This window comes from Pituophis catenifer, unplaced genomic scaffold (genome assembly GCF_029215685.1).
Source record: "Pituophis catenifer annectens isolate HBS135680 unplaced genomic scaffold, rPitCat1.0.hap2 SCAF_7, whole genome shotgun sequence".
NCBI lineage: Eukaryota > Metazoa > Chordata > Lepidosauria > Squamata > Colubridae > Pituophis > Pituophis catenifer.
Genome location: NW_027256887.1, coordinates 54801981 through 54829561, shown reverse-complemented (window position 1 = coordinate 54829561; position 27581 = coordinate 54801981). Strand labels below are relative to the sequence as shown.

General features: G+C 38.3%; 1 protein-coding gene across 1 annotated transcript in view; it reads left to right on the top strand.

Moving 5' to 3' along the window:
* The first annotated feature begins 5247 nt into the window (after positions 1-5247).
* The window catches only part of NTN4 (netrin 4), a 47066-nt gene continuing 24732 nt past the window's right edge, over positions 5248-27581 (top strand). The window contains exons 1-3 of the mRNA XM_070947261.1: positions 5248-5293; positions 11149-11678; positions 24909-25187. Of these exons, the coding sequence (XP_070803362.1) occupies positions 5248-5293; positions 11149-11678; positions 24909-25187 (855 nt within the window). The remainder of the gene's footprint in view (positions 5294-11148; positions 11679-24908; positions 25188-27581) is intronic.

The following is a 27581-nucleotide window of genomic DNA, read 5'->3' as shown; positions in this document are numbered from 1 at the left end:
CGGTGTCCCATGATGATACGATTGCCATTTACATGCTTTACAGCAGGCTTCAAGAAGCAGTGTAAATAGAGAAATTGATAGCAAACCAGTGGTCACATGAAGTCTTAATGACCCTGTCACTCAGTGATGGATTTGCCAGTCCCAACTGTGGTCATTAAACAAGGATTGTACATACATGCATACATTGCAGTGGAACTTCACTGGGAAAAAATGGGAAGAAAATTGACACCCCCCGCCCCCAAAATTGACCAGACCAGACCTAACCAAACCAAACCAAACACATGACAGAAATTCAGATGGCTAAAAGAATCTGAATAACTGCACCCCATGCAAAGACTTCCTGTTAAATTATAACAAGAATGCTACATACTTATACAGACACCAATATATTAAATAGTGAACTTTGGTCAGGCTTGTAGTTAAAAAATAAACCCCACTGTCCACTTTTAATTGTTATAATAAAATGTTTAATAATTTAAATCATCCTACTAGAAATCAAAATAAGTATACGTTTGTTTCAATTTTTTTTAAAAAAAATTTCCTAAACACTTCAGAGCACCAACTGTTGTTCCCTTTGTCCACCAGTAAAACGTTCTATCTACCGCCAAATCAGAAACTTTTCACTATCTAGACCAGGCCACATTTTCTGCTTGTCCAGTTGCCAGAATGGGCTAACCATCATTTCTTGAAAGCAGGAATAGACATCATTGTCTTCCACCGATTTCCAGGCCACAGTACATGGACTCCTGCCTGTATTTTGAAACTTTGCTTTGCTTCAGCTGTACTATTTCCCAATCAGAGCCTTCTGTTTCAAGCTTCATTCCAGTCTAGGAACATCCTCAATTTCAACTGGCTACAGTATCTAGCATGCCCATCAGTGGTGGATTTCAAATATTTTTACTACTGGTTCTGTGGGTGTGGCTTGGTGGGTGTGGTATGGCTTGGTGGGCGTGGCTTGGTGGGCATGGCAGGGGAAGGATACTGTAAAATCTCCATTCCCACCCCAATCCAGGGGAAGGTTACTGTAAAATCCCTATTTTCTACCAATCAGCTGGGATTTGGGAGGCAGAGAATAGATGAGGGTGGGGCCAGTCAGAATTTTTACTATCGGTTCTCCAAACTACTCAAAATTTCCGCTACCGGTTCTCCAGAACTGGTCAGAACCCGCTGAAACCCACCTCTGATGCCCATACTTCCAGCTGCTGATCATCCTATGGCTATTTCATCCCCAGTTGCTGAATTGCTATATTCTCAACTGGTCAGCAGCTTCCTTTATTTTTATACATTCCAGTTAACCCAATGATGACCCATAAGGACCATGGAGGGCAGTAAATCTTCAGGCTACCATGTTTTCTCCACCTCTTTACCCAGCACACCTTCATTCCACCCTGGCATCTCCTAATAGGCCTTCTTTCAGTTTCTGTCCAAGCTGGGCAAAGTGTACTCTTTTCTTTGTGCCGCATCTAATCCTCCCCTCCCCTCCCCTCTCCTTTCCCTTCTTATCTTTAAGTTGCAACATGTGCATGCTGAAATCAAGTTACAAAGTACCCCTAAATGTTCCTTGTTCTTATCTGAACTATCAGTTCTTGCTTACTACAATGTTTCCATTGTCCCACAGTGTAATAAAGAGACCAAGAAACAAGCATTTTTCCTTTGTTTTAATCATTGCAATACCAAAGAAACAATAATACAATGAGGGTGGAGGGTGCATTAGTATCAAAGGAGAGATTATGGGAAAGGAGTGTGGAGGCATCTAAGTGGTCAAATATCTGGGAAAGTGAATGAAAAAAATGGGACACCAGCAAGAAGGGAAGACGTTTTGAAGGACAAGGCAGGTACTGATAAACTAGCACAAACAGAGACACACACGCAAACACACAGAATGAGGCTTTCCTTCCCCTCATGGACATGAAGAGCAAGAAGCAGGGGAACAACCAATCAGAGCCTGCAATGGTTGTTGTCTGGACTCAAACCCATCCTGCCCCTTGACAAATTACTAGAATCCAGACAGGAAATTTTTAAAGTTGCTTCAGAAACAGCTGAGAGCTGTGTGAGGGAAGACAACTTTTAAAAATCCTGACTGGATTGCACCAGTTTGTCAAGGGACAGAGAAGGTGCTGAGTCCAGACAATGACCACTATAGGCCCTGATTGGTTGTTCCTCCTCTGCATTGTAGAATAACTTTGGATATGAAGTGTAGTCCTTTTTTCCCTTGGCTTTTGAATGTGATGCCAAGTCCTTTTCTTGAAAAGGGGTGGTGGCTAACATTATTATGATTGGGCTTGTTTTCCATGTGGGGATTTCTCATCATGCCCCCTGTCTCCAACATCTCTGCTAAATTGTAGCATTTCATTTCTATGGGAATTTAATCATTCAGGTTCTTCTGCAATCAGGTTTTTCTCCGCCCACAATAATATCATCCAAAAACAGCAACAACAAAAGACTCCTCATCACCACCAAAAGGGACCATTTGAAAAAGTAGTTTGCACCTACAGTTTTACTTCCTTCTGCCAACTTTAAATCTCAGGATGTAAAAGAGTGGTAAGAGATATAAACAACCCCTTCACTCAGTAGAAACCCTGACCTGCAATCATGAAATGATGCCATGATTTCCCAAAGCGATCTGCCTGTTTCAGGTAGGTTGGGCTGCTGTTCTCTATATTGACTTATCAGGTAATTCAAGCTGAGCAGTGACCTCAAAAAGATTCTGTCTGCAAACTGTAGATATATGAATAAAAGCAGACTAAAAAATATCTGTAATCTGCAATGGATACTAAAAGGGCCCAAAAGCTATAATAGGGCAACATAATTTGTATGTTTACTACAAGAGCACTATGGCACAACAGCAAGTACTGATCAAGCCATGCATCAACATACCAGTACTTAGCTAGCTGTCTAATCCAACTGCCCCCGTGTTTCTTATTTCAAAAGACTGGACATTTAAAATAAGTGGAGAAAATTCTGAACTTTATTAACAAACACTGTACACTACAGGTAATTCAAAGAGAATGGGTCTACTATTACATGTCATGCTAGAAGTTGCCAATGGGTGGAGAACATTCAGCAGTCACAGCATGTCTTTGGCAGATTATTTTTGCAGTTGGCTATTGCTATTGGCTATCAACCCTTGCTCCTAAGCAAACATAGGTCTGCTTCAGACTCAGGCAAAGCTGGAACAAGTTTCTACAATACTCCAGCTGTGATTGGACAAACCTGATCAGTGTTTTTTTTAATGGATTCCTTCTGAGACTACTGCAGTTCACAGCTTGTGAACTTCTATTGCAGAAACAGTAATTCAGTGAATAAAATGTTGCCATAATCAAAGCAAAAGTTTTTTAAAACCTTCTTTTAGTGGCACTGAATTGTTGTGTAGGGGCATAGTAGCTTAGTGATTAAGATGCTGGGCTTGTCAACCAGAAAGTTGGCAGTTCAAGCCTCAAGCATGATAGGGTGGGCTCCCATCCTGCCCCAGCTCCTGCCAACCTAGCACTTTGAAAGCATGTAAATGCAAGTAGATAAATAGGTACCACTTCAGTGGGAAAGTAACAATGTTCTGTGTCTCTTGCCGTATAGTCATGCCATCCACATGATCACGGAAGCATCTTTGGACAACACTGGCTCCCTTGGCTAGGAACCTGAGATGAGCATGGCCCCCTAGAATGGGACACCACAGGAAATCTTTTTGTCTTTTAATTATTGTGTGCCACCAGAGTTGCTTTTGGTGAGATGTGCAGCTATAAAAATTTAATTCATTAATAAAAAAATAAAATATTGTTTTCCCAAAAACTTCATAAGTGTAAAATGAGCACTGGATGGCATTCATGGCCAATGCAGTCAAGTCTGCACACTCCATCTTTAATATCTAAACTGGAGACACCAATTTTTTTTTTAAATGGAAGCAGGTTAGGGAGATGGTGCAGGAGGCAAGCAGAGGAAAAAAAAGAAAGCAGCCCAGGTGGCCTTTCCCCCCCCCCCCATGGTGTCAAGGCAAGAGTACCTCCAGGGAAGATGGCCTGGGTGACTGCGGGGTAAGGAGGTCAGTTGCCCTCAGAGGCCAGCTGGGAGGGAAGAAGGTAGAGTGGGGTGAAAGGCTAAAGGAGCCTTGGTGGTGCAGCGGACTAAAGTGCTGTTAAGTAGCACTTAGCTGCCAGCTGCCTGCAATTACTGAGAGTTCAAATCTCACCAGGTTCAAGGTTGTCTCAGCCTTCCATCCTCTCGAGGTAGGTAAAATGAGGACCTGGATTGTGGGGGCAATAAGCTGACTTTGTATAAAAAAGAACACCGCTTTGAGGGGGGGGGAGCAAAAGCCCTACTAAGCAGGTATATACAAAAGTATGAAGGCGATTGCTTAACGCATTGTAAGCCGCCCTGAGTCTCCGGAGAAGGGCGGCATATAAATCGAACCAATAAATAAATAAATAAATAAATAAATAAATAAACAAACAAACAAACAAATAAATAAATAAATAAATAAATAAATAAATAAATAAATAAATAAATAAATAAATAAATAAATAAAGGGGGAAAAGCGAGGAAAGAAGTGGCGAGAGCCCCTCCCTTCCCCTGGCCACCCGCCCGGCTGAAGCACCTTGGCGTGCCGCGAAGTGACAGCGGACAAAAGTCAGTGGGTTTGAGGAATGCCGGGAGGGCGGCGTTGGGACAGGGGCAGCCCGTTCTTTGCGCACCGTAGTACCAGGCCCCCTGGAGGGCCGAGGCGGGCTGGGTGGGGAGGAAAGGCAGGCGGCGGGGGCGACCAGGGGAGCGACGAAAGGCGGTCTCTACTCCCCACTATGACAGACGGGAGGGGTGGGAGCAGCTGGAGCCGGCCCTTCGCCTCCTCCTCCTCCTCCTGGGGCGCCGCCGCCGCCGCTCTAGCATGAGCCTCAGCCACCGCCGCCGCCACTCCCCTCTCAGGCTGTCACTCGGGACGAGGAGACGAGCCGGAGGGGCGGGAGAGGAGGATCGGCGCCTCTTCTTAATGCACCTGGCCGGGGATCCCCCAGCTGGGAGAAACAGGCGGCGGCAGAGGCGGCGAGGGAACAGGGCTGGCGGTGATCGGCTACGACCGGGAGCGAAAAAGATGCCCGCGGTAGCGCCCGCAGTTCGGGTTGGCTCGATCGGTCCTCCGGCCGTCGCCCTGCGGGGGGGGCCTCTGGCGAGGGAGCCTGGCTGTCGTCCTTAGCGGCGCCCAGATCGAGGGTTCGCGCCCACAGGACTGCATGCCTGCTCGGTGCCCCGCGCTCCGCCATGGGGAGTCCCTTCTGGCATCTCGTGTTGCTGGGCTGCTCTGCAGGTGGGTGTCTCTCTCCCCCGCGCAGGTCTGAGAGAGAAAAAAAGACGCTTTTAGAAACGGTTCCTCGCGGGGGACGTTGACTCTGGGGTGCTTCTCCCGCACCGTTCCCTCCTCTGCCTGGGACAGAAGCCGAAAAACGCCCCCTGGCACTCGCAGAGTTCCTCCTTCGACTCAACTCAGAGCCAGAGGTGCTTGTATTGTAAGTAAACGAGGTGAAATTCGCTTTCTAAACGGAGGTAGCGGTTCCGTCAGCTTAGATGAAAATCGTTAAAGGGCTGGAGCTGCGCAAGAGAGAGAAAGACGAATTTCTTTAAATCTAGTCCGCAGAGAATATACCGCGTTTTTGCATATGACTTAGCATGACCTTAGGAAATGGAATTTTAAAATAGCCGAATATAAAAGCATTTTGTTATAATATTGCAGCTTTCCTTCCTCGCTTGAAAAATAGTGGAATAATGGGTATTCTGATGTAATGGGTGTTGAGAGAGCCAGTTTGGTACAGTGACTAAGGCACCAGGCTAGAAGCGGAGAGACCATGAATTCTAGTCCTGACTTAGGCACAAAGCCATCTGGGTGACTTTGGGCCAGTCGCTCTCTCTCAACCCTAGGAAGAAAGCAATGGCAAATCACTTCTGAAAACCCTTGCGGAGAAAACTGCAAGAACCTAATCAGGTCAAGACTTAGTCAAAGGCATAAGCCCTGTCCAAAAAAGGTATGCAGAACCCTTGATTTTATTAGTTCATTCACTGGCAGAGTGCAACAATATAGGCACTCGGTAATAAATAGTATTTCTATAGAAGGTATACTGTACACCAAACTAAACATATAGCCCTGAATCCTAAACCATCCTTATTAGTTTCCCTGAATCAACAAAAAATATGTAATGTGTCATTTAAGTGGAATTAAAGAAAGACTAACTACCATAACTATGTGGCAATGTAGGATGACAGAATTTACTTACTACAAACACTTCATTCTTTACACATTAAGTAAACATTGTTTAAACAGAAGCAGAAAAAAGATACTTAAGGTAATTCCAGTGGCATGATTTCAAAAGATTACAGAGAATTACTCCTTGGAATGTGCGTGACAATTGTTTTCTCTGATTATCATTAGTTGCAATGAACAATTTAGAGATTATTTGTGATCTGATGACATTCTTTTCATATTGATTTTCCTTCTGAATATTTATACCTGAGGATTATACGTTTGCATTCATGTCCATTCCATGAATGCCACATGCTGGCATTTTTACTTTAATTAGTGGAAAACATCTCATATAGATTTGAGGAATAAAACAAAAATAAGAAAGCTGTTAATGAAGCTACATTATTTATATTCAGACCAGGCAATGTAATTTAGAAAAAGTGCAGCAAGGATTAATTAAGGGACTTGGACTACACTGCCCTGAAACTGAAGGAAACATGAAAAGGAAACTCAAACTAATTCCACCTTGGATTTTCCTTTGAGAGAAAAATTTGGACAGGTTTTCAAGTTTCTGTTAATATACCTTACAACAATAAAGTGTTTCTTCCCCTGGCCTACTTCAAAGGGTTGGCATCAATCTGGAAAGCTTGTCCAAATTTCTCTTTATTTTCTTTTTGTTTATACTAAACAAAATGAAGGTGCGGTTATTCTGAGTTTCTTTTTCATGCTACTTTCTATCTCTGGACATCGTAATCTCATGTCAAAGACTCTCCTTAATGGCTTACTCCTTTCTTCCATGCTTAATGGCTCCCTCATATCTTCCCCAAGATCAGCTCTAAATCCCTCTACAGTACTGCCTCATGGAGGGTCTTGTCTGATACTACAGGTTTCAGTTCATTATCCAGTATAGTGTACAAATAATCAACCCAACCTCACAGGACTGTTGTAAGACAAAGGAATATATGTTCACTTCCTCAAGCTCTTGGATTGAACACTGTATAGAAATCTAACAAATAAAGTGCATCTTAACAATAAACTTTGGACTGAGAGAGGAAGAAAACAGAAATAGAAAAGCAGAAAGTATAAAAAGGGAACTGATGTCAAAAATGTTTTTCATAATGTTATGATTAGCTGATTAGATTAGATTTTTTCTTTTTAATTGAAGTTTATTATATAAAATACAGATAGAAACAAAGATACTAATGGAATGGGGGAAAGGAATGGGAAAAGGTACAAAGTAAAAGTGTTACATATTTAGTAATTACTAGCCATTTCTATAACAACAAAATAATCTAATCATCAAAGCATAAGATCAAAGTTTCATTTTTTTGATTTTGAGCATAAAGTCCAGAAGCAGTTTCCAAGTAGAAACAAAACTGGGTAAATTCTTTTATTTAATTAAAGCAAGTTTTGCCATCTCTGCCAGTTCCATCGCTTTCTCCATCACATCTTCCATTGTGGAAATTGATGTGTATTTCCATTTGTGCACATATAGGATTCTCGCCACAGTCAACAATGTAGCAACAAAGTTCCACGTTTTTTCACGTTATTTATCCAAAGTCCTGAAAGAAAAGGTTTCAATTTTATATTTGTTTTAAGAATCTTCCGAATTAAGGGACAGAACAACTGGCTTTTGTTTCCTTTTTTAACACTATGGCCCTGTGAGAGACAAGGAGTCACAGAAACCTTAAGGGCATAAAATTCACAAGGTTCCTGGCAAAATAATTGCCTCCTGTTTTTATGAGGTGCACTTCACCCCATCTAAAAGTATCTTTTACTGTTAAAGAAGACCATGGTTTAGGAATCCAATTCTTTCTTGACAACACCATTTTCATGGCCACTTGTTCACCTCCAAGATTTTCTTTCCTTTATTGTTCCTTGACTATGTATGAAAGGGTGATGAAAGCACTTCCTACAATCCATATAGCTTCATCTTTTTACCCTAGTTTTATAATTTCTTGCAACCCTCTTTTAGCAACATTGGTTAACCGTACTTGGATAAACAGGAATGGATAGTGATCAGATTGATGAGTCTTGATAATCTTTCCTTCATATTTTGAATTTGTGCACCAACACAGAGTTCCCCTTACTATGGCTTCTTATATCTAGCATACTAGTGATTTTTTTCACCACTACCACCTCTGCTCTTCTTTCCTCCTCAATGGAGGTTTCAGTTGAGTTTCTTGGTTTTGTTGACCAGAGCTGGAGAGACTGAAATAATAAAACTTTCTCAGGTAGATGGTGCTTGGCTTCCATGTTTGCATTCTTTGATCAACTCCTTGATGTGGAGGACCAACCACCATGTTCAACTTGTTGTTCTTGTCACAATCCTCCAAATACTCATCCCTCCACTGAAGTTCTTTCTTCCTTCTTGTGCCATTCCCTTATTGACCCTGTCTCTGGGTGACTTCCTGTGCCCTGCCCCTTAAAGGCCTCGTTCTGTCAGCCTTTGTGGAAAGCTGTTTGTGCAGTACTGCTGTGTGTGTCACGATCCCTGATGTGTATAAAAAAGAATGGCTGGTCTCCAGTTCTTTCACCCTTTTCTTCTGCAAAGAGAAATGCTAGTGTTTGCCACAGAGGTAATTAGCATAATTTTCTGGTAAACACAGCACACAGCTTCCAAGTTCCCATTGCTCCACTGATGCCACTGATACCATCCTTTTGCCAGTATCTCAAGCCAGCTTCTTTTTTGCCTGCTTTCTCTCCTGCTATATTCTCTAACAAAGCTCTCCTATTCCTGTTGGTCTCCTAAGTCCTTCCTTTGGTTGTGAACTCCCCACTGCCTATTTTTCTAAAGAGTGTTGACCAAGACTCGGGAAGCATAAGCCTAATTTTGCATGTTTTCAGTATTTTATCTAATCCTGTATGGATTAAGTTTAAAAGGCAAGGCAAGCTTTTTCAAAAAAGATTGCATATGTATCAGATTGCATGCAGATGTAGTTTAACTCACAGGATATACATAACATTACTTATTTTCTCTAAGGTACATTTTTTATGCTTCAGATTTTTCCTTTGCTAGATAGCAAAAAATGGAATGATCAAGTTGCTACCCAAAAGTGCTTTTTCAAAAAGCAACAGGACTTTGTCTTTTCCTTGAAGACATTTCACTTCTCTTCTTGGATGAGAAGCAAAATATCTTAAAGGAAAAAACAAAGGAAGTCCAATTGCCTTTAGGGCAACCATGGATAACTGAAAATCTTCATAGACATCAAATTACTACAGTAAACCTGATTATATAGCAAGTAAAGGACCTATGTAGCATAATGAAAGTGAAGAATTTAACAGCCGGCATGTTAACTGAGGCAATTTATGGCACTTGTAACTGATAACACACCTGAAAATATTTCCTTACTTCTCAGGAGGCCTATATAGATTAGTTAATGTTTGTACAGCACTTTGAAAAGAGTTGGATATTATAATGTGACCTTTACCTTTATAATGTGACTTTTTTCTTTTTGTGGGCATAAGTGTGCTGTCTGCATCTAAGATAGGACAACTTTTCTTTTCAAAGTAAAAATCAACCTTGATTCTAAACATGTTTTTTTCTGAGAAATAAGTACAATTTATTGCAAATGAACATTCCATTGTTTAAGCAAAGAGTGATAGGATGCATAGAGCAGAAGAAGAAATGACTGGAGTAGACAGCCTCTGATTTATTTATTTAGTGTATGGCTGGTCACACACAATATTAAAACACTTCATTTTTACAGGTTAAAACAATTAAAACAATTTAAAAAAGAGCAGTAAGAAAACCTAAGAGGAAAACAGAAATAACATTTCAGAGTTTAATGTCGAGTTTGGAGATCCAGTCAGTAGCTGCCGTTGTTATACAGAGGAAGTCCCTAAAATCTCCTGGATACCTTCTGTTAGAGCATTCCCTCACTATATGTTGGATAGTCTGTCGGGGGGCCCGCAATCGCATTGTGCTGAAGGTGTCTTTCCCCATTTATACAAGGAGTCGGCACACATCCCACAGCCTCTGAAAATAGTATGCATACATTTGCTGTTAACTATTGATCTTACTCTCCAATTTTAAATTTGTTTTAATTGAGTGCTTATGTAAACCGAAAGGTTTGAAATACATTTCATGAGTCAAAAAGAAAAGAAAAAGGGATGCCTTAGGCATCAAACAGACAATGCTATTATTATCTATGTATTCTTGACATTTGTTTAATAATTATCTTCCACTTAATAATTTTTAGTAATTTCTTGGTAATGTGCAGTATATCATTTTGTAATATTTAGACCAGTAGTGGGTTTCACTTACCTTCGCTACCAGTTCGGAACTGTGAGCGCATGACATCTGGGCGGGTAGGTGGAGCCTGCTGCCGCCGCCACTACCAGTTCACATGAACTGGGGCAAACCCCACCACTGGTTTAGACTTGTACAAGAACCCAAGTAGTTGCTTTATACTGAGCCAGTCATCCATTCTTCCCCAAATAATTGTCACTGACTGGCAGGGGTCTTTCAAGATTTCTGGCAGAAGAGATTTGTACTTAGTGATGTTAATATTTGAACATGAAAAGTATGTGCTGTACAACTGCATGAAAAGAATGGTATGTGTTGTACAACAGAGCAATAATATTCCTATAAATAAAGACCTGCCTGGAATTAATTTAGTTACAATGAAATTGAGTATTTCAAGAGTTTTGGACAAATTTATTTCTTAGTAAAATCATTTGATATAAATGGTCAATGTTTTCAACAAAAATTATCACAATATTCCTTAAAACAGCCTTATAAAATAGTTGAGTATTTTTATTTATCTAGATATACAATGGAGCTGGTCTGAGATTGAGAGTATAAGGGATCCATTGTTTATTTAACTATGCTTTCTTATTTTGTAAGAAAACAAACTCAATATCTCACTAGGGATTGGATACATATGAGGAGTTTCATTTAGTCTTTTTTTTTCCCCCCTATTTAGGATTGAGTAGTATTCCTGGAACTGGGTCTCGCTGTGAGAAGGCATGCAATCCTCAAATGGGAAACCTAGGTCATGGACGTAAATTGTGGACAGATACAACATGTGGATACAACTCCACAGAATTATACTGTTCTTATAGTGAAAATACAGACCTCTTATGCAAGCGGCCTAAGTTTAGCAAATGCAACTCTATGAATACACATCTGGCTCATCCACCTTCTGCTATGGTTGATTCATCTTTTAGATTACCACACACATGGTGGCAATCAGCACAAGGAGTAGAGAGGGAGAAGATCCAGCTCAATTTGGAAACTGAATTTTATTTCACTCATTTGATCATGATATTCAAATCACCAAGACCAGCAGCCATGGTCCTAGAGCGATCTCAGGATTTTGGAAAAACTTGGAAGCCTTATAAGTATTTTTCCATCAACTGCTCAGCAGCCTTTGGGTTGGATGATGATGTAACTAAGAAAGAGGCACTTTGCACTTCGAGATACTCCAGCCATTTCCCTTGCACTGGAGGAGAGGTGAGTTCATTAAGATACCCATGACAATAAACAATTCAATCTTGTTTGAAAACTGTAAAGTCCTCCACTTTCTATTTCTCAGTAAAAGGTAAAGAAGTTCCCAGTCTAGCCTACAATACTAATATTACTGGGAAGTGTCCCATCCAATTATTCAGCAGGTCCAACTCTGGTGAATTTCCAAATGCCAGACAAAGTTGGCCAGATGCTGCCACCTGCATCTGAAACCTTATTTTTAATGTTTAAAAGGAATATCAGTTTTTGTTATAATAAATGGAAAGATAAAAGATAAAGATTGTTCACTTATATTTCTAGGCACAATATTGCTTGCTTGAAGCCTTGTGAGCTTTGTTTTCTTTGTCTATAGCTGGGTATTTTATTATCATTCTTTGCAAGTGACACTCATTCTCTTTAAATGTTGAGAAAACTGCTATAATAGAAAACCAACCTATTATTGGTATGTAGAGTGTACTTACCAAATTCCTCATCTCACACCCTGAATGCCTGACATCAGCCAGCTTCTGTCATAGCCTTCTGGGATTTCCTGCCATTTCATTCCTCTTTTTTATCAGGAAATCATACTAAAAAAGTTAACTGTCTAATGCAGCAGTAGGCTCACTCTTAGTAGCAAAACTGACCAAAACTGGTTGGTAGATGTAAGTTTATTTTATTTATTAAATTTGTTTGCCACTCATCCCAGTTAATGAAGATATCCTTAGTGTGCTAATTATGTGCTGCTCTATTTGATTTCGATCATTTTAGTGTATTGTCACACAAAAATCAAGTGACCTCATGAAATGGACTTCTAGAAGAAGGAAATACAATACTTCCCTCTGTACTCACACTTTTTATAAACTGAGATCAGGTTATTTAGTATAGGCTGGATAATCACGCTGCATAAGCTCAAGAATTAGTAACTGGAAGAAGCAAAATATCTTTAGTCTCAATAAAAGCAGGCATACTTGCCTTGGAATGCAAAGATTGGTTGGGAAAAGTAGTGATCAGTTTCAGAAGCCTAAACAGGAGAATTAAAGACCAAAAGCTCTTTGCTCCTTTCCATGAAAACCAAAAATGAAATGTAAAATTGTCAAATAATTATGCTAATAAAGTGATTTATATACATTGCACCAGTCCATATTTTGGGTGGAAGCATGTCTGTGTATCTTGATGCTCCATCTTTGTATATATATAAAGTTAATATTTAATTAAAGTTAATAAAATTGTCATATACACACAAACGTATGTGCACATACCTACACAAACACACAAAGTATATGTGTTCGCTCACAAGAGAAAAGGTGATTGTCCATTGCTTTCCTGGAAGAGAAAGGTGGACAGACACAATAGCAAGAGAATTGTCCAATGGAAGAGGTAGTAGCTTCAGAGGTGGTATTCAGCAGGATCTGACCAGTTCTAGAGAACTGGTAGTGGAAATTTTGAGTAGTTAGGAGAACTGGTAAATACCACCTCTGGCTGGCCCCACCTTCATCTATTCTCTGCCTCCCGCGTCCCAGGTGATCAGGAGGAAATGGGGATTTTGCAGTAACCTTCCCCTGGAGTGGAGTAGGAATGGAGATTTTACAGTATCATTCCCCTGCCACGCCCACCATGTCATGCCTCGCCCACCAAGCCACACCCACAGAACTGATAGTAAAAAAATTTGAATCCCACCACTGAGTAGCTTTCTGTCAAAGCTAAATATAATTATATATTTGGGTCAGTGGTGGGATTCAAAAATGTTTACTACCAGTTCTGTGGGTGTGGCTTGGGCGTGGCATGGCTTGGTGGGCGTGGCAGGGGAAGGATACTGTAAAATCTCCATTCCCTCCCCACTCCAGGGGAAGGTTACTGCAAAATCCCCATTTCCTCCCAATCATCTGGGACTTGGGAGGCAGAGAATAGATGGGGGAGGGGCCAGCCAGAGGTGGTATTTACCAGTTCTCCTAACTACTCAAAATGTCCACTACCAGTTCTCTAGAACTGGTCAGATCCTGCTGAGTACCATCTCTGATTTGGATATATATGGTTGGGTTGTAATGGCAATTGGAGTGATGTGATTGTAAAATACAATGTCATATGATCACATTGTTTAGTAATAGTAATCCTGGCAGTCCCAGTTGCTATTGTAACCCCCAGGACCACACAGGTTATTAAGTGAGAACTCATGCATGAATTTCTACTTGCATATTCTGTAGCGCCTCAGTTATCAAACATTTCCTCATACATGTTCGTTAGCAAGAAAGATCCAGTAATTAAAACAACTGCAACAATGTAGGTTTGTTACAGCCTCAGTATGTTAACAAATATTTTCTATAATAAAATGTGCCAATTTAGAATTGCTTCGATTTTTTTTAGGTTTAAATGCACATTATTAATTATGAAACATATGAATGAGTGTATGTAAAGAATATGTACTTCCAAAAGTCACCCAAGCCTTGTAGCTCATCCCAGATATCTACCAGGCATCTATGTTGGGCAGCAGCAATATAGCAGATGCTATATTTGGGCAGATACTTTGGACAGATGAGTATCAGAAGGGAATAGAAAAGTTCTATTTAGAAAAACTAGAAAATGAAGTCAGATCAGCATTCCAGTCATTACCAAGTTACAAGGGTACAGGAATTGGTGGAATATCTATAGAATTATGGCAAGCAATCAAAAAGTAGCTAGCTAGAATATATGGAGAAGAACAGTAAGTCTGTTCACATACCAATGTCAAAGAAAGGACACCATTTTAACACTATTTCACCTGCTAGCAAAATAATTATTAGGATCATACTGATATGGAAAGGGAGATGCCAGAATGTTTAAATTCTTTGTAAGAAAAAGAAGGAATATTATTGCTGATGCTTGTTAGATAATTAAGAAGGCAGTATCTGCTTTATTAACTATAGAAAAGCCTTAAATTATTTCAACCAGGTCAAGCTGTGGAATATTCTTAGGAAAATGAGAATCACAGAATGTAATTTGTTTTCTTCATGCAAAAACTATATAGACTGGATGGAAGCCACAATCTGGACTGAATAGGCAAAAAATATATTGAAAGATCTGAAGAGTTTTACTATTAAGGTATTTTGTAAGTGGAATATATTAGTTTATTCCATTGTATATGGAAGATACTAATAAAAAAATCTTTCTGTATTCACAATGCTACTTTCTGTACTGACATTGCTACCCTACAAGCATAATATCAATGATGGTTTGGCAGGTCTTTGCTTTTGTACATATGTAAAATGCTCAGTGACAGGAGATTGTCCTGCAAGTCTTCTGATGATTTTGTATCCTAACTAGAAAGTAAAGTTGCTCATTCAGTCCCTTACTCTTTGGCTTAGTTTTGGGATGAAATTCATTTTTTTAAATTGACAAATATCCACACATAATAATGGCATGCTGACTTTAAGAACATAAATATAAATATATATTTGGATAAAGGAGGAAAGGTGTCTGAGGAATATTTATATGTCCCCATTAAAGATCAAAAATCTTCAAAGTTGAAGGTAGAAGGAGTGATTTTTATTTTTTCCATTCAGGATATAAAACCTCTTTTGAAATACATTGAAATATTTATAGAAGATAATTGCAAGATTAAAGAACTAATTAAAAGGAATGCAATAACTCTATCTACAAATACCTGGGACCCTCCTATTCTGTTCTCAATTAAATTTTTATCAATATTTGTCAAGAGAAAAATTTCCAATAGCATAACATCCATACCCAGTAACTCTGAAATAGATGCTTCTTAAAAGAAAGCTGGCATTTGTTTATATAGCAACTGGGGAACTGGAATTATGCTGGTAGAGATAGAATATAACAACAAATAACCTATATGGGTTTTTATAGTTCCTCAGCATAGAAATATTTTACCTTGTAATGTGATTCATTTATTAGTTTTTCTTAGTAGTTTTAATCTAGTTTATGCATAGTGGGATTATAAACAGCACTAAAGAAGTTTATAAACCTGTAAAATAAGCATGTACATGTAAGAAATGGGATGTATTTCTATAATACTGACAGACACTTGCAATTCTGTTTTATGATTTAGAGGAAGAACAAGAAAAAATTATTAGCACTAGCTGTCATCTGTCTGGAAATACCCCAGGTCAACTAATGAGATTACATGGATTCTAAATAAACCTTTAGCAATACTGTATAGCCTTCTGAAGCATCTTTTGGAAATTGAATCAGAAGTGTTGCACAGCACTACATATAAATATTTAAAACAGATTTAATGCTTGTATAAGGGGGTGAGAGACAGGTTCCTTGGTCCATATACCAAACAAATGACCCATTGGGATCCCCATATCAAAACAACTTACTTTATGTGCAGCCAGAATCTGAAAATAACATTTAACACAGCACAGTACTTAAACAAAATGGTTCAGTTGAGATCTGCATACGTGGGACTGATTGGGATAGATTGTAAGGGTGATACCGAACTATAATTTTATGTCATTTTATTCTATTTTATATATTTATGTATTAAATTATATCTTATCCTATAATTATTGTATGATACCCTACTCTTATTTTAAATTGTTTGTATAAGATTTTATTGGCGATATGTGTTTGTACCTTGTGCTTTGATATGGCCTATAGGCTAATCAAATTTATCATTTTAAACTGGATCCAATTTCATTTTAAATTGTATTTTATCCAATTCCATTTTAAATTGTTTTTATCAGATTTTAGTAATAATGTGTGTCTGGAACTCTGCACTTTGATATGGCCCAAGGGGTAATCAATAAAGTAAACTAAACTAAAGCAAATTTCATAAAATCTAGATGTGGCTAATTAAGCCATTAAATTTGATCCTCTGCCCAGTGTAGCAGGGGTGGGTTCTACTTACCTTTATACTGGTTCGCAATGGGGCTGCGCACATGCTTGCTGAGCTCGCGCGCGCGCCTGCTCTTCTGCACAAGCGCAGAAGCTTCTGCACATGCACAGAAGGGTTTTGATGACATCAGGGTCAGTGGGCAGAGCCTCCCGCCGGTTTTACTACCGGTTCTATAGAACTGGTGCGAACCGGGGGCAACCCCACCACTGCAATGCGGGATCCAAAGCAAATCAATCAAACTGGTCTTGCCATTTGAAGCAGATTCAGCTGGAATCTTCTTTTCTAATCCATTGGTTCTTGTTCTGGACTGCAGAATGATGGAGAATCAGATTTAACCTTCTGTATGTTATTGTTCTACTATTTAGAATGGCATAATAATCTCCAACCCATGTCATTTCCTTTTCTCATGGCTAAACATTCTCAGTTCCTTCAGTATAATTTAATGGTTCTTAAATTTCTACATCTTAATTATCCTTTTTTATAAACTTTTTTCTAAGAAAGTATGAGTGTATCTGAAATTTTCCTGAAAGTGCATTTAGTATTGTAAGTGGTATGATAAATACCATTTATATAGTAAAGGGAATATCTAAAAATTTTTAGAGTTCAAAAATTCTGACACAAAATAAAATTTTACTTTAAAGGTTCTTGTTTTTTTTTTAATTGCAAAAGTTTTACAATTACATTTTCACCCCTTTTTCCCCCCACCCACCCACCCCAAACTTCCCAACCTCCCTAACCCTCCCTAACCCTCCCCTCCCCCCAGACTTCCCTATATTATACTCATATCTGGTAAAAAAAATAAAAAAAAACCCTTAATATAAAACTTGTGTAAAAACTTGAACCCCTCCCTCCCCTTTATAATTTTTCTTTTTACCCTCATTACATTAAAATATTTCTAATACATTATTTTCAAATAAAAGCTATTTGATACTTTCTAGTTTGATATTTGTTCTGAACATATTCTATCCACTTTTTCCATTCCCATTCATAAGTCTCTTGTGAACAATCTTTTAAGTATGCTGAAATCTTCGCCATCTCTGCAAAACTGGCCATCTTCAAAGTCCATTCCTCAATAGTGGGCAAGGCTTCATTTTTCCAATATTTACCTATCAACAATCTTGCTGCTGTTATCATATACAATATCAGTTTTGTTTCACCCAATGTAAAACCCTTAACTATACCCAATAAAAACAATTGTGGAGAGAATTGAATTTTTTTCTTCAAAACATTCTGCATGACCCACCAAATTTTTATCCAAAAAGCCTTAACTTTCCTACAGGTCCACCAAACATGATAATACGTAGCATCCAAACATTCACATCTCCAACATTTTGGCTGAACATTAGGGTACATACATGACAACTTTTTGGGATCTAAATGCCATCTATAAAACATTTTATAGAAATTTTCCCTCAAATTCTGCGACTGTGTAAATTTAACATTCTGAACCCAAATTTTTTCCCATGTTTCCAACATCACTGGTTCTTCAAAATTTTGTGTTAAAGGTTCTTGTTTTGTAAGCTTGTATATGTATGCATTTTGCTGCTTTATTTAATTTTGTATACATAAATTTAACCTTTCTCTCTGTCTCCTTCTTTCCTTCTCTCTCTCTCTCTCTCTCTCTGAACTTTGTGCATACAGACATATACACAAGTATATGCCCACTAAGACTCAAACATAAGAAGGAGAGTGATTGAAAGTTCCTTTCCTGGAAGAGAAGGGTGGTAGACCACATCAATACAAGAATTGTCCAATAGAAGACTGTGATAGCCTGCAGTCCAGACTAAATAACTTGCAAACAAAATATATTTTGTTTAAATAAAAACCATTTTAGACTTAAGTAGTCATAAACACAAGAAAAGATGAATTTGAAACAAGAAGTGCAGATATGATGTATGTGTCAAATAACCATTGATTATGGCAAGCCTTTTTGGAAGTCTGGGATTTATAATTCAAAACATCTGGAAGGCATTGGGGATCTTTAGGACTTTCTGTTTTAGGAGTTTCCAGATTATATGATGATGAAGGAGGGCTAAGAATAGTTAATGCCACTATAGACTTGAAAGATCCATTTTTTTAGCCGTGGCATACTCAGTTTAGAACTACTGCAAAAAAATTGGGAAAGGTTCAATTAATGGCTAAAAACATATGAACAGAAGTACATTTTTCTTGATCTACTGCATATGGCAGAATCACCTTTGAAGTAGGGCTGTGCCACATTTTACATTTAACTTTAAACACTTAGCCTGACTTATTTCCAATACGTACATATTTTATTGTCATCAATTATTATTTTTTAAATGAAAAATTAAAAGCAACAGCCTCTTCTAGACATTTACTTTGGAAAGTCTTCCTTTTTGTGCACAAGTTTCTCTCCTTCCCCAATAACAGTTCCTATAATTATATCCAGCAGCAAGCTGCAGATTTCCTACAACTATCTCTCTTTCACCGAGGAGAGATTACTTTGAAGTTTTATATCATTCTATAAATAGAGCTCAGTTCAGTGGTGGATTGTTCCCGGTTCTGTCCGGTTCTTGCGAACCAGTAGTAAAAGCGGCGGGAGGCTGTGCCCACCCACCCGGACATTATATTGGGCACTCTGTGCATGCGCAGGAACTTCGCATGCGCAGAATTGCGCATGGTTTCGTTGTGAACCGGTAGTAAAGGTAAGTAGAACCCACCCCTGGCTCAGTTGACCCAATACAATTTCTCATTTGTGATTTTCATTTAATAAAATATACAGGCACATTGCCTTTAAATCAGGAGTGAAATCCAGCAGGTTCTGACAGGTTCTGGAGAACCGGTAGCAGAAATTTTGAGCAGTCCGGAGAACTGGCAGCGGAAATTTTGAGTAGTTCGGAAAACCAGCAAATACCACCTCTGGCTGGCCCTAGAGTGGGGTGGGAATGGAGATTTTGCAATATTCTTCCCCCAGTAGGGGGGAGGGAATGGGGATTTTGCAGTATCCTTCCCCTGGAATGGGGTGGGAATGGAGATTTTGCAGTATCCTTCCCCTGCCACACCTACCAAGCCACGCCCAGCAAACCACACCAAGCCTACCAAGCCACGCCCACAGAACCAGTAGTAAAAAAATTTGGATTTCACCACTGCTTTAAATGTACATTTTACAGGACAGCAATTATTGGAAGAGCTGTTTGTATTTTAAAAAGCATGAGGTTGAAACAAGCAGGTAAGTGGTGACATTCAAATTTTTTCCCTACCAGTTCTGTGGGTGTGGCTTGGTGGGGGGGTCCTGTGACTGAGTGGGCATGACCAACTCAATGTCACTCACGGCCACAACCACTCAGTCACATGACCCCCCCCACCAAGTCACGCCCACAGAACCCAGTAGGAAAAAATGTGTATATGAGCAGCAGAAAGGCTCATAGTGAATGCTGTGGTGGAGAGAAGCTGAACTTTTCTCCCTCCATTCACAGCGGAGTTGCTGCTCCCTTTATGGTCCCTCCCTGGCCCCCTCCCTCATGGGGTCGAAGGACCTTAAATGGACAGGCTGCAGCAGCTCCGCTGTGAATGGAGGGAGAAAAGTTTGGATTTTCTCTGCTGCAGCATTTAACGTTGAATGGATCGAGTGGCCAGAACGGGGGAGCAAGCGATTGGAAGGGGTGAGTGGCGACTGGGCAGGCATGGGCAGGGGTGGTTTTTACTAGTTCGGTGAACTGATTCAAATTGTCTCTACCAGTTTGCCTGAACTGGTCCGAACCGGTCAAATTTCATCTCTGAAGCAGGTGGTCCTTAAAATAATAGCACTGATAGTGGAAAGAAAACTTGTATATAGACATGTATACAGACCAGAACACAAAAACTGCCTAGAAAATAGTTAATTATGTTTAATAGTAATATATCTTTAAATTTTTGTGACGCTGTTAAAAAGAACTGCTCTCTTATCTTTAAAATTACTTTAAATGGCTCCTCAGGGTGCCGTCGGCCAAACATTGTTGACTGGCGGCCCCCGGGGGAGAGGCTTCTCTGTGGGGGCACCCGCCATCTGGAACGAGCTCCCCCCGGAGATACGGAGGATCCTGGACCTGCACGCTTTCCGCCGCGCCATCAAAACATTTCTTTTCCAGCAGGCCGGCCTGGCCTAACCTCTCCTTTAAACTGTTTTTTAAAATTTTTAAAATTTTAAAATTTTAAATTTGTCTTATGAATTTGGGGTGTTTTAAATTTTGTTTTCCGGGCCAATTATTTAATTGTATTTTAATGGGTTTTTTAACATTTGTATTATATGTATTTTATTTGGCTGTTCACCGCCCTGAGACCTTCGGGAGTAGGGCGGTATACAAATTCAATAAATAAATAAATAAATAAATAAATAAATAAATAAATAAATAAATAAATAAATAAATAAATTAACCAAGCTTTATGTATCATAGATGGGTTTTATCATTTCCTGCTGGCGGTACAGAAAATATTGGTCAGTTCAGGCATATTTTGGCTTGTCGTGCCACAAGCACAGCCAAAACCCAGATTTACCATAATGACATTCATGCTATTCTATGTATATAAGGTACAAACTTGAGACTAATTTGCAAGGCACTGTTTTGTTGTCTGCTTCTCACTGAGCAGGAGGTATTGGCAGTGTACTGACACACAGGAGGCTGTTATTTTCATTGCCTGAAATAACAGCAATCCCATTGGTGAAAGTAAAAAACAATAGACAATTGCTTAGCAAAACACCCAGGTAGTGAGGATGAAAGGGAGCAATACTGGACTTTTCAGAAAACGCAATAATAAATCGATAGCTTTTTAACACCCAGCCAGAAATCCTATTTTGTAGCTCCAGGCAAGCAATGTGAAAAATAGGCAGGCAGTGTTGGTGATAGAGACAGGCCACCTAATCTTGAATTAACCTTTATTTTGTGGAACCTCTGGGAAGGAGGAGCTATGCAGTAAGAAACTATATATTCTTCCCAAGCAGGAACACCAAGGTACTTCCATTCCCTTTTTGATGCTAGATTTGATGCCTTACTTGTAGTAATCTTAATTGTGTTCTTTTATGTATTTTCTGGGGTTTGGTTAGCATGGCAATCTTAGAAAAGTCTGTAAAGAATTCTGTCAAATACTACAAATTATTTTCATTACTAAAATGAAGTCATAAAATAATGAATAAGTGCTCTTTTACCTTTAACTATAAACGGTGATTGACTACTACCTTTCATTTATAAAGTGCAGATAATAGAGATAAATAAAACTAGGAACAATATAAATTATTGTATGTATCAATGTTATTCTTTTCCTTAAAATCTGCTTTTTTAAAATAAACTATGCAGAAAGAACAAAGAAACATACAATGCAGATTATTTTTAATTAAAGGAAACATGAGTGGTCTTTTTCTTGAAAAATTATCAACCTGAATTTTCCATATTAGGAAAAATGAAACTGTCTAAAAATTCTATTGTGTTCCAGACTATTTTATTATTTATTTGCTTGCTTGTTTGTTTGTTTATTTATTGAATTTATTTGCCACTATCTTGCAGTTTGAGACAACTCTAATTTCTTTCATATGTTAAGAGATCTTGTGTGTCCCATAGTTGCTAAAAATTCATTGTAGTTGGGAATGTATGTCACTGAAATAGAAGAACTCAGGCTTGTACACAGATTCGGGAGCTGGGATTTTTCACAGTTTAATTCAATCTTTATTTGGTTAAATATAGAAACATATGTATTAGGGAGCAGATTTTGAAATTTGTTACCACTTATTCAATCACCCGTCAATGACTCAGAATTTTTACCCAGGTCCAACACAACCCATGAGCATCATTTTCCCAGTGCATTTCTCATTCTTGTTTCTTTCTCCCTTGGTATCTGAAGAAATGCAGTAGCATTATTATTCATTACAACATATATTTCAATGCACCCAAAAGAACATATTTGATTTATAAATTGGCACACTTACATGTACCCAACAGATTATTTTTATTATTATTATTTTATATGATAAAAACCCTTAGATACGTTCTAAAGTCATGCTTGCTGGCATTCAACTATCCAGTTGGGTTTGTCTCTGTCACATTGGCCACTGACAGATTTGGCATGCTGACAGAATAGACAAAAGCACGCTGCATTCATTCTGTTCAGAAATGTAAATTATCTAAATCCTTTCTTTTCTCTTTCAACCCCCTCCCCACCCTAAGTGGCCCCAGTCTCTAAGGGAAGTTTGGTAGTTCAAAAAGGAAGCCAATACTGGGTCAGCAAAGAATCTTGATTAAAAAAAAAAGTGATTAGATATGACATCTTGGAATCAACACCATATCTCTACAGCAGTTAGAAGGTGAAACAATCTGACAATTCAGTGTGTTAGTAGAATCAGAAACCCAACTAAATCATTCCATTAGAAAGGCTTTAGACAAGGATTGCATCAGTTTTGCATGTCAATTTGTACATCACTTTATTATTTTAAAAAGGCGGGTTAAATAACACAAGTGGGTTCCTTCACTTGCTCCATCAAATATTTATTGGCCATGGGTAATGAAAATAAACTAATTTATGGTTTTTAAAATAAGATGTGCTGCATTATTTATTTATTTATTTATATTTTTATACTTATATATTTATATTTATCTACTTATTTCATCAAAGTTTCCTGGAACCACATTATCTAACCTAAAAGATCTTTTCCATAGAACCCTTGTGATTACTTCTTCCATTATAGGCGAAGTTGTGGCAGAATGTTGGGGTGGAGTCAAGAGATGAATCAACCTGAATCTCTATATAGCCACAAATGGACTAAATCCAACCCCTCCTTGAATTCTGTTAATCCTTATCCAGTGCCAAAATAGTGCTAAACGTTCGTTGAGTACATTTCTGTGCATAGGCATATGCAATAAATTAGTTTAATTGGAACTTCATATGTGGGCCTGGTCTTTTGTGTCTGGCATCCATAGCTGTTTTCGGTGACTTACAATACTGATTACAATTTATCATATACTATAGAATTGAAAGAAAGAACCAGTAGTTAGGCTCAATTCGTATTTATTGTCTGTGAAAAATCCTGGAAAACTAAGACAGAAGTTGCAACCAGATTCAGAAAAACATAATGGCCTGAATTAAATCTTTTGAGATTTCAAAGTATGTTTGGTTGCATAATTTATGTGTGTGGTTTGGTTTATTTAATTCACAAGGCCACCTGCCTCAAACAAGCAGCACTGGGTAGCTAGCAAAAACAAAAACAACAAAAAACAGCAGAAAACACACACAAACAAAATTCAAAATATTAATCAGCTGCTGTGATTTTTTAAAAAACTGGGAGGGAGGGAGGGAGGGAGGGTGTAATCAATACAACAATTTCAATACAATTATTTCACAGGCTCCAACTGAATCCCATACCTTGAACAAACCACATTTTCAGAGCCTTGTAAATGGCCTACAATGTCAAAGCCAATCTGATTCTCATGGGGTGGTGGGTGTGGAATGATATTCTCTAGAAAAGGTGGTACAACAGAGAAGTCTTTCTTCTTGGGTTCCACCAGATGACAGCCTTCAATGGATGGAACATGTAACATGCTTCTCCTGCTGCAGTTTAATACAGAATACCTATACTCAGAGGATGTTGAGATATTATTGGAACATATTTGTTATATCCTTACTTCAGGAACAGAGATTATGATGGCAGAAGAATTGTCATAGATGAGTAGTTGTATTTAAATTTCACATTTGTGGTATACATTGAAACTAAACTACAGCACCATTATTCAGCAGAAATTTAGGTGATCATTATTTCTTCCCTCCGCCCCGGATCTAGATCTTATTTGTTTCATGATTAACATAGAAACAAATGTGTGATTCCTTTATTATTAAGGAAAGAAAGCCAAGCTAGCAATTCTGTTTCATAAACAAACAAAATCTTGTTCATTGGTGAAATATTCTACAACCTCAAGGACAGGACAAAGCTAGGAGCTTTATTATTGGTTCATTCAAAGGCATTTTTCCAATTCTAAAAATCCTCATGCAATGACAATCTTAAAATCTAAAATTTAAAATCAGTGTACATAAAGTCTAGAGTCACAGGCTTTCAATAAATGAAATCTGCAGAAACTGCATCTTGCTCTAACTATGTTTTAGGTGCTAATAGTTGTCTTTATAAGCTGTCGGGCACAAGAAATCAGGAGCCAAGGCAGTTCAAATGAATATATGCTAAGACTTTCTTCAAGAATCTGAACTACTAATGGTCAAAGCAAATTGACTGTTGAAGAGTCAACAGAATTCAAGCTGGGATAGATTTAGATGTCTTGTGGGCACAAAAGAACTTGAGACTGATCATACGTGCAACTCCTCCCTCGGGCTCAGCCTGATCATCTTCTACACAAGCATTTTTACATTTCTAGTTGGCGTACTTGTTTCATTTCACTGATTAGTTTCAATTTATTTATTATTTTCAGGTTATATATCGAGCTCTGTCACCTCCAAACTCTGCTGATGACCCTTACAGTCCTAAAATTCAGGCACAGTTGAAAATCACCAACCTTCGAGTGCAACTGCTAAAGCGACAATCCTGCCCATGTCATAGCAATGATCTGAATGCAAACCCACCACAGCTAACTTACTACGCAATCTATGATTTTATTGTGAAGGGGAGCTGTTTTTGCAATGGCCATGCAGATCGCTGTGCACCTCTTAAAGGTTTTAGGCCTGTCAAAGCAGCAGGAGTCTTCCATGTGGTAAGTTTGTATTGTTCAAATCTTGGAAGGGCAGATAATTGTTTGAAAACTTTGTGCTCAACTAGACGCCATTTTGATGGAATGTTAGAATTTCCAGATGACTCCTCTGAAATATTAGATGCCCTAGAATAATAATGAAGATAAGTGATTCCTTATTAGCAGTCTATACTAAATTGGGCCACTTTAAAATGTTACAGTGAAAGCCAATAATATCAAAACAGACTATGTATATTAATAACCAATATTTTGGCAGAAATCTTAGCTAGTAGTACAAACTACTAGCAAACACTAGGACAAGCTAATGGCTTTATTGATTTTATTTTAATTGATAAGTACCCATGTCGAAAATACTTAGAAACTGTAGGATCTAGTGTGAGTGAAGCTTTTAGTTTTTCCATAATTCCTTGCTTCTCTTTGCAACTTCTGCTGTTCAAGAGTTATGAATTACATAAACATACTTAGGATTTTAAAATGTCTTTAGCATGGGACTAATTAGGGAATACTAGCACTTGCATTCAGCCTTAGATTCTGATTCTACTTAATGTATGTATATCTATTAAATATGAAGGGGATGCGGGTCTTTGCAAGAGGTGATATGTTGGAGCAGAAAAATATCAGACAAGGTAAAAAAGGCCTTTGTTGAATTTACAGGAAATAGGAATTCTAGTTTTTACATCATACCTAACTGCTATTTTAACAATATGAGTATATTGTTATACAAGAGAGAGGCCAGGTCTAGGACTTTTTATAATTCTAGTCTGCTCCAGTGAAATAACAGTACATTTCCGAACATGAATCACACAAATTATTCCTCGCTTCTCTTAAAAACCTCAAGGGATTTGTCTGCAAAATTTAATTATCCACACAACTTTACTGACAAATACTATGGCTTTTACAGAATTTGAGATCACTTTAAGTTAAGATTATTTCATTTCTGCAGTAGGCACTACTTACAGAGGTTTGGCTCTATATAGATGAGCCGGTTATAAAGCCGGCTCTATATAGATGAGCCGGTTATAATGACAGCTTTTGCTTCTCCTAGTTCATCAGGTGCCTCATGCTAAGAGAAGATGTAGGAGTCTTGCTAGCACTTTGAATAGGTATACATATGAATGGGTATACATATTTACATACATATTTATATGCATATAAATGGGTATACTTATTTATTAAATAAATAAATATACAATGGTTATTACTAAATCAATTCAGTAGGACTTCAAATCCAAATATTTTGAAATGGAATCAAAAGTTCTTGAAAACTATATGGGCTGCATGCATTTATGTGTCCCTTGGACCTCATTCCTTTTTTCAGATGGAACTTTTCTCCAGATTGACTGCTTTGTTGAAACTGGTTATGCCACTCCTTACTTCTGAAGGTTTTAGCATACCCGTGATCTTTTTTCCACAATCTTTTTCCAGTTGCTTGAATTATAAATGTGCTTTTCCCTTTATCTATGCATGTGTACAATTTATGATTATCATAAAAGGTTGCCTGCTAGGAAGCAACTTCCCTGCCTGAGCTGCTGGAGGCAGACTAGCTCATCCCATTTGTTCCAGTAGAAAGGGCCTATTTCAGATGCCAAAGATTTTCTCTCTTTTTTGCTATACTGGATTGAAACCCTTTAGACCACTTTCTAGTATACTATGTTTTTCAATTGCTGACCCTTCTTTCCTTCTCCCCATTATGGCCATTTGCGATGTCCGTGGTCACATAACATTTGCAACATTTTTGCCAATTCCCAGCATTTATTTCTAGTTTCCAGCAAAAACATGCATTAGAGAAAAAGGATTTGTTTAATGTCCACCACAAAAAATGTGGAATAATCAGGTATGGTCATGTGATGCCAAAAATTACAATTGCAATAAGTTATAACTATAATTCCAGACTCGATTACAGTTATAAATCAAGGACTATTTTTATAATATCTTCAGTGTTATTAAAGATATAGTAAACAATATCAATGTCGAAGTACACTGGATCCAGGAGAGAACCCTGAGATATCTCCCTCCGTGTAAACATAGATTTAGGTCCAGGCACTGGATATGGTTGTTCAAACACTAAAACTCCACCTGCTAATGGGACTATCCATCCCACATTGTTCTGTTTATTAAGGAGGGAGGTTATGGTCAATTTTATCAAATACTTTACTGAAGTCTTGGTACACCACATCCAAAACATTTTTGATCTACTAGTCAATTTGTCAAAAAACAAAACAAAACAACAGTTTATTATTCCACAAACCCATGTGCACTTCTAGTAATTGCCTTGATTCTTCTAAGCATTTGCAAACTTACTGATTATCTTTTTTAGAATTTTTCCAGATATTAAGGTCAAGTTGATTTGTCTGTAGTTTTGTGAGTTTTCTTTGTTCCTTTTTTAAAAAATAGGAA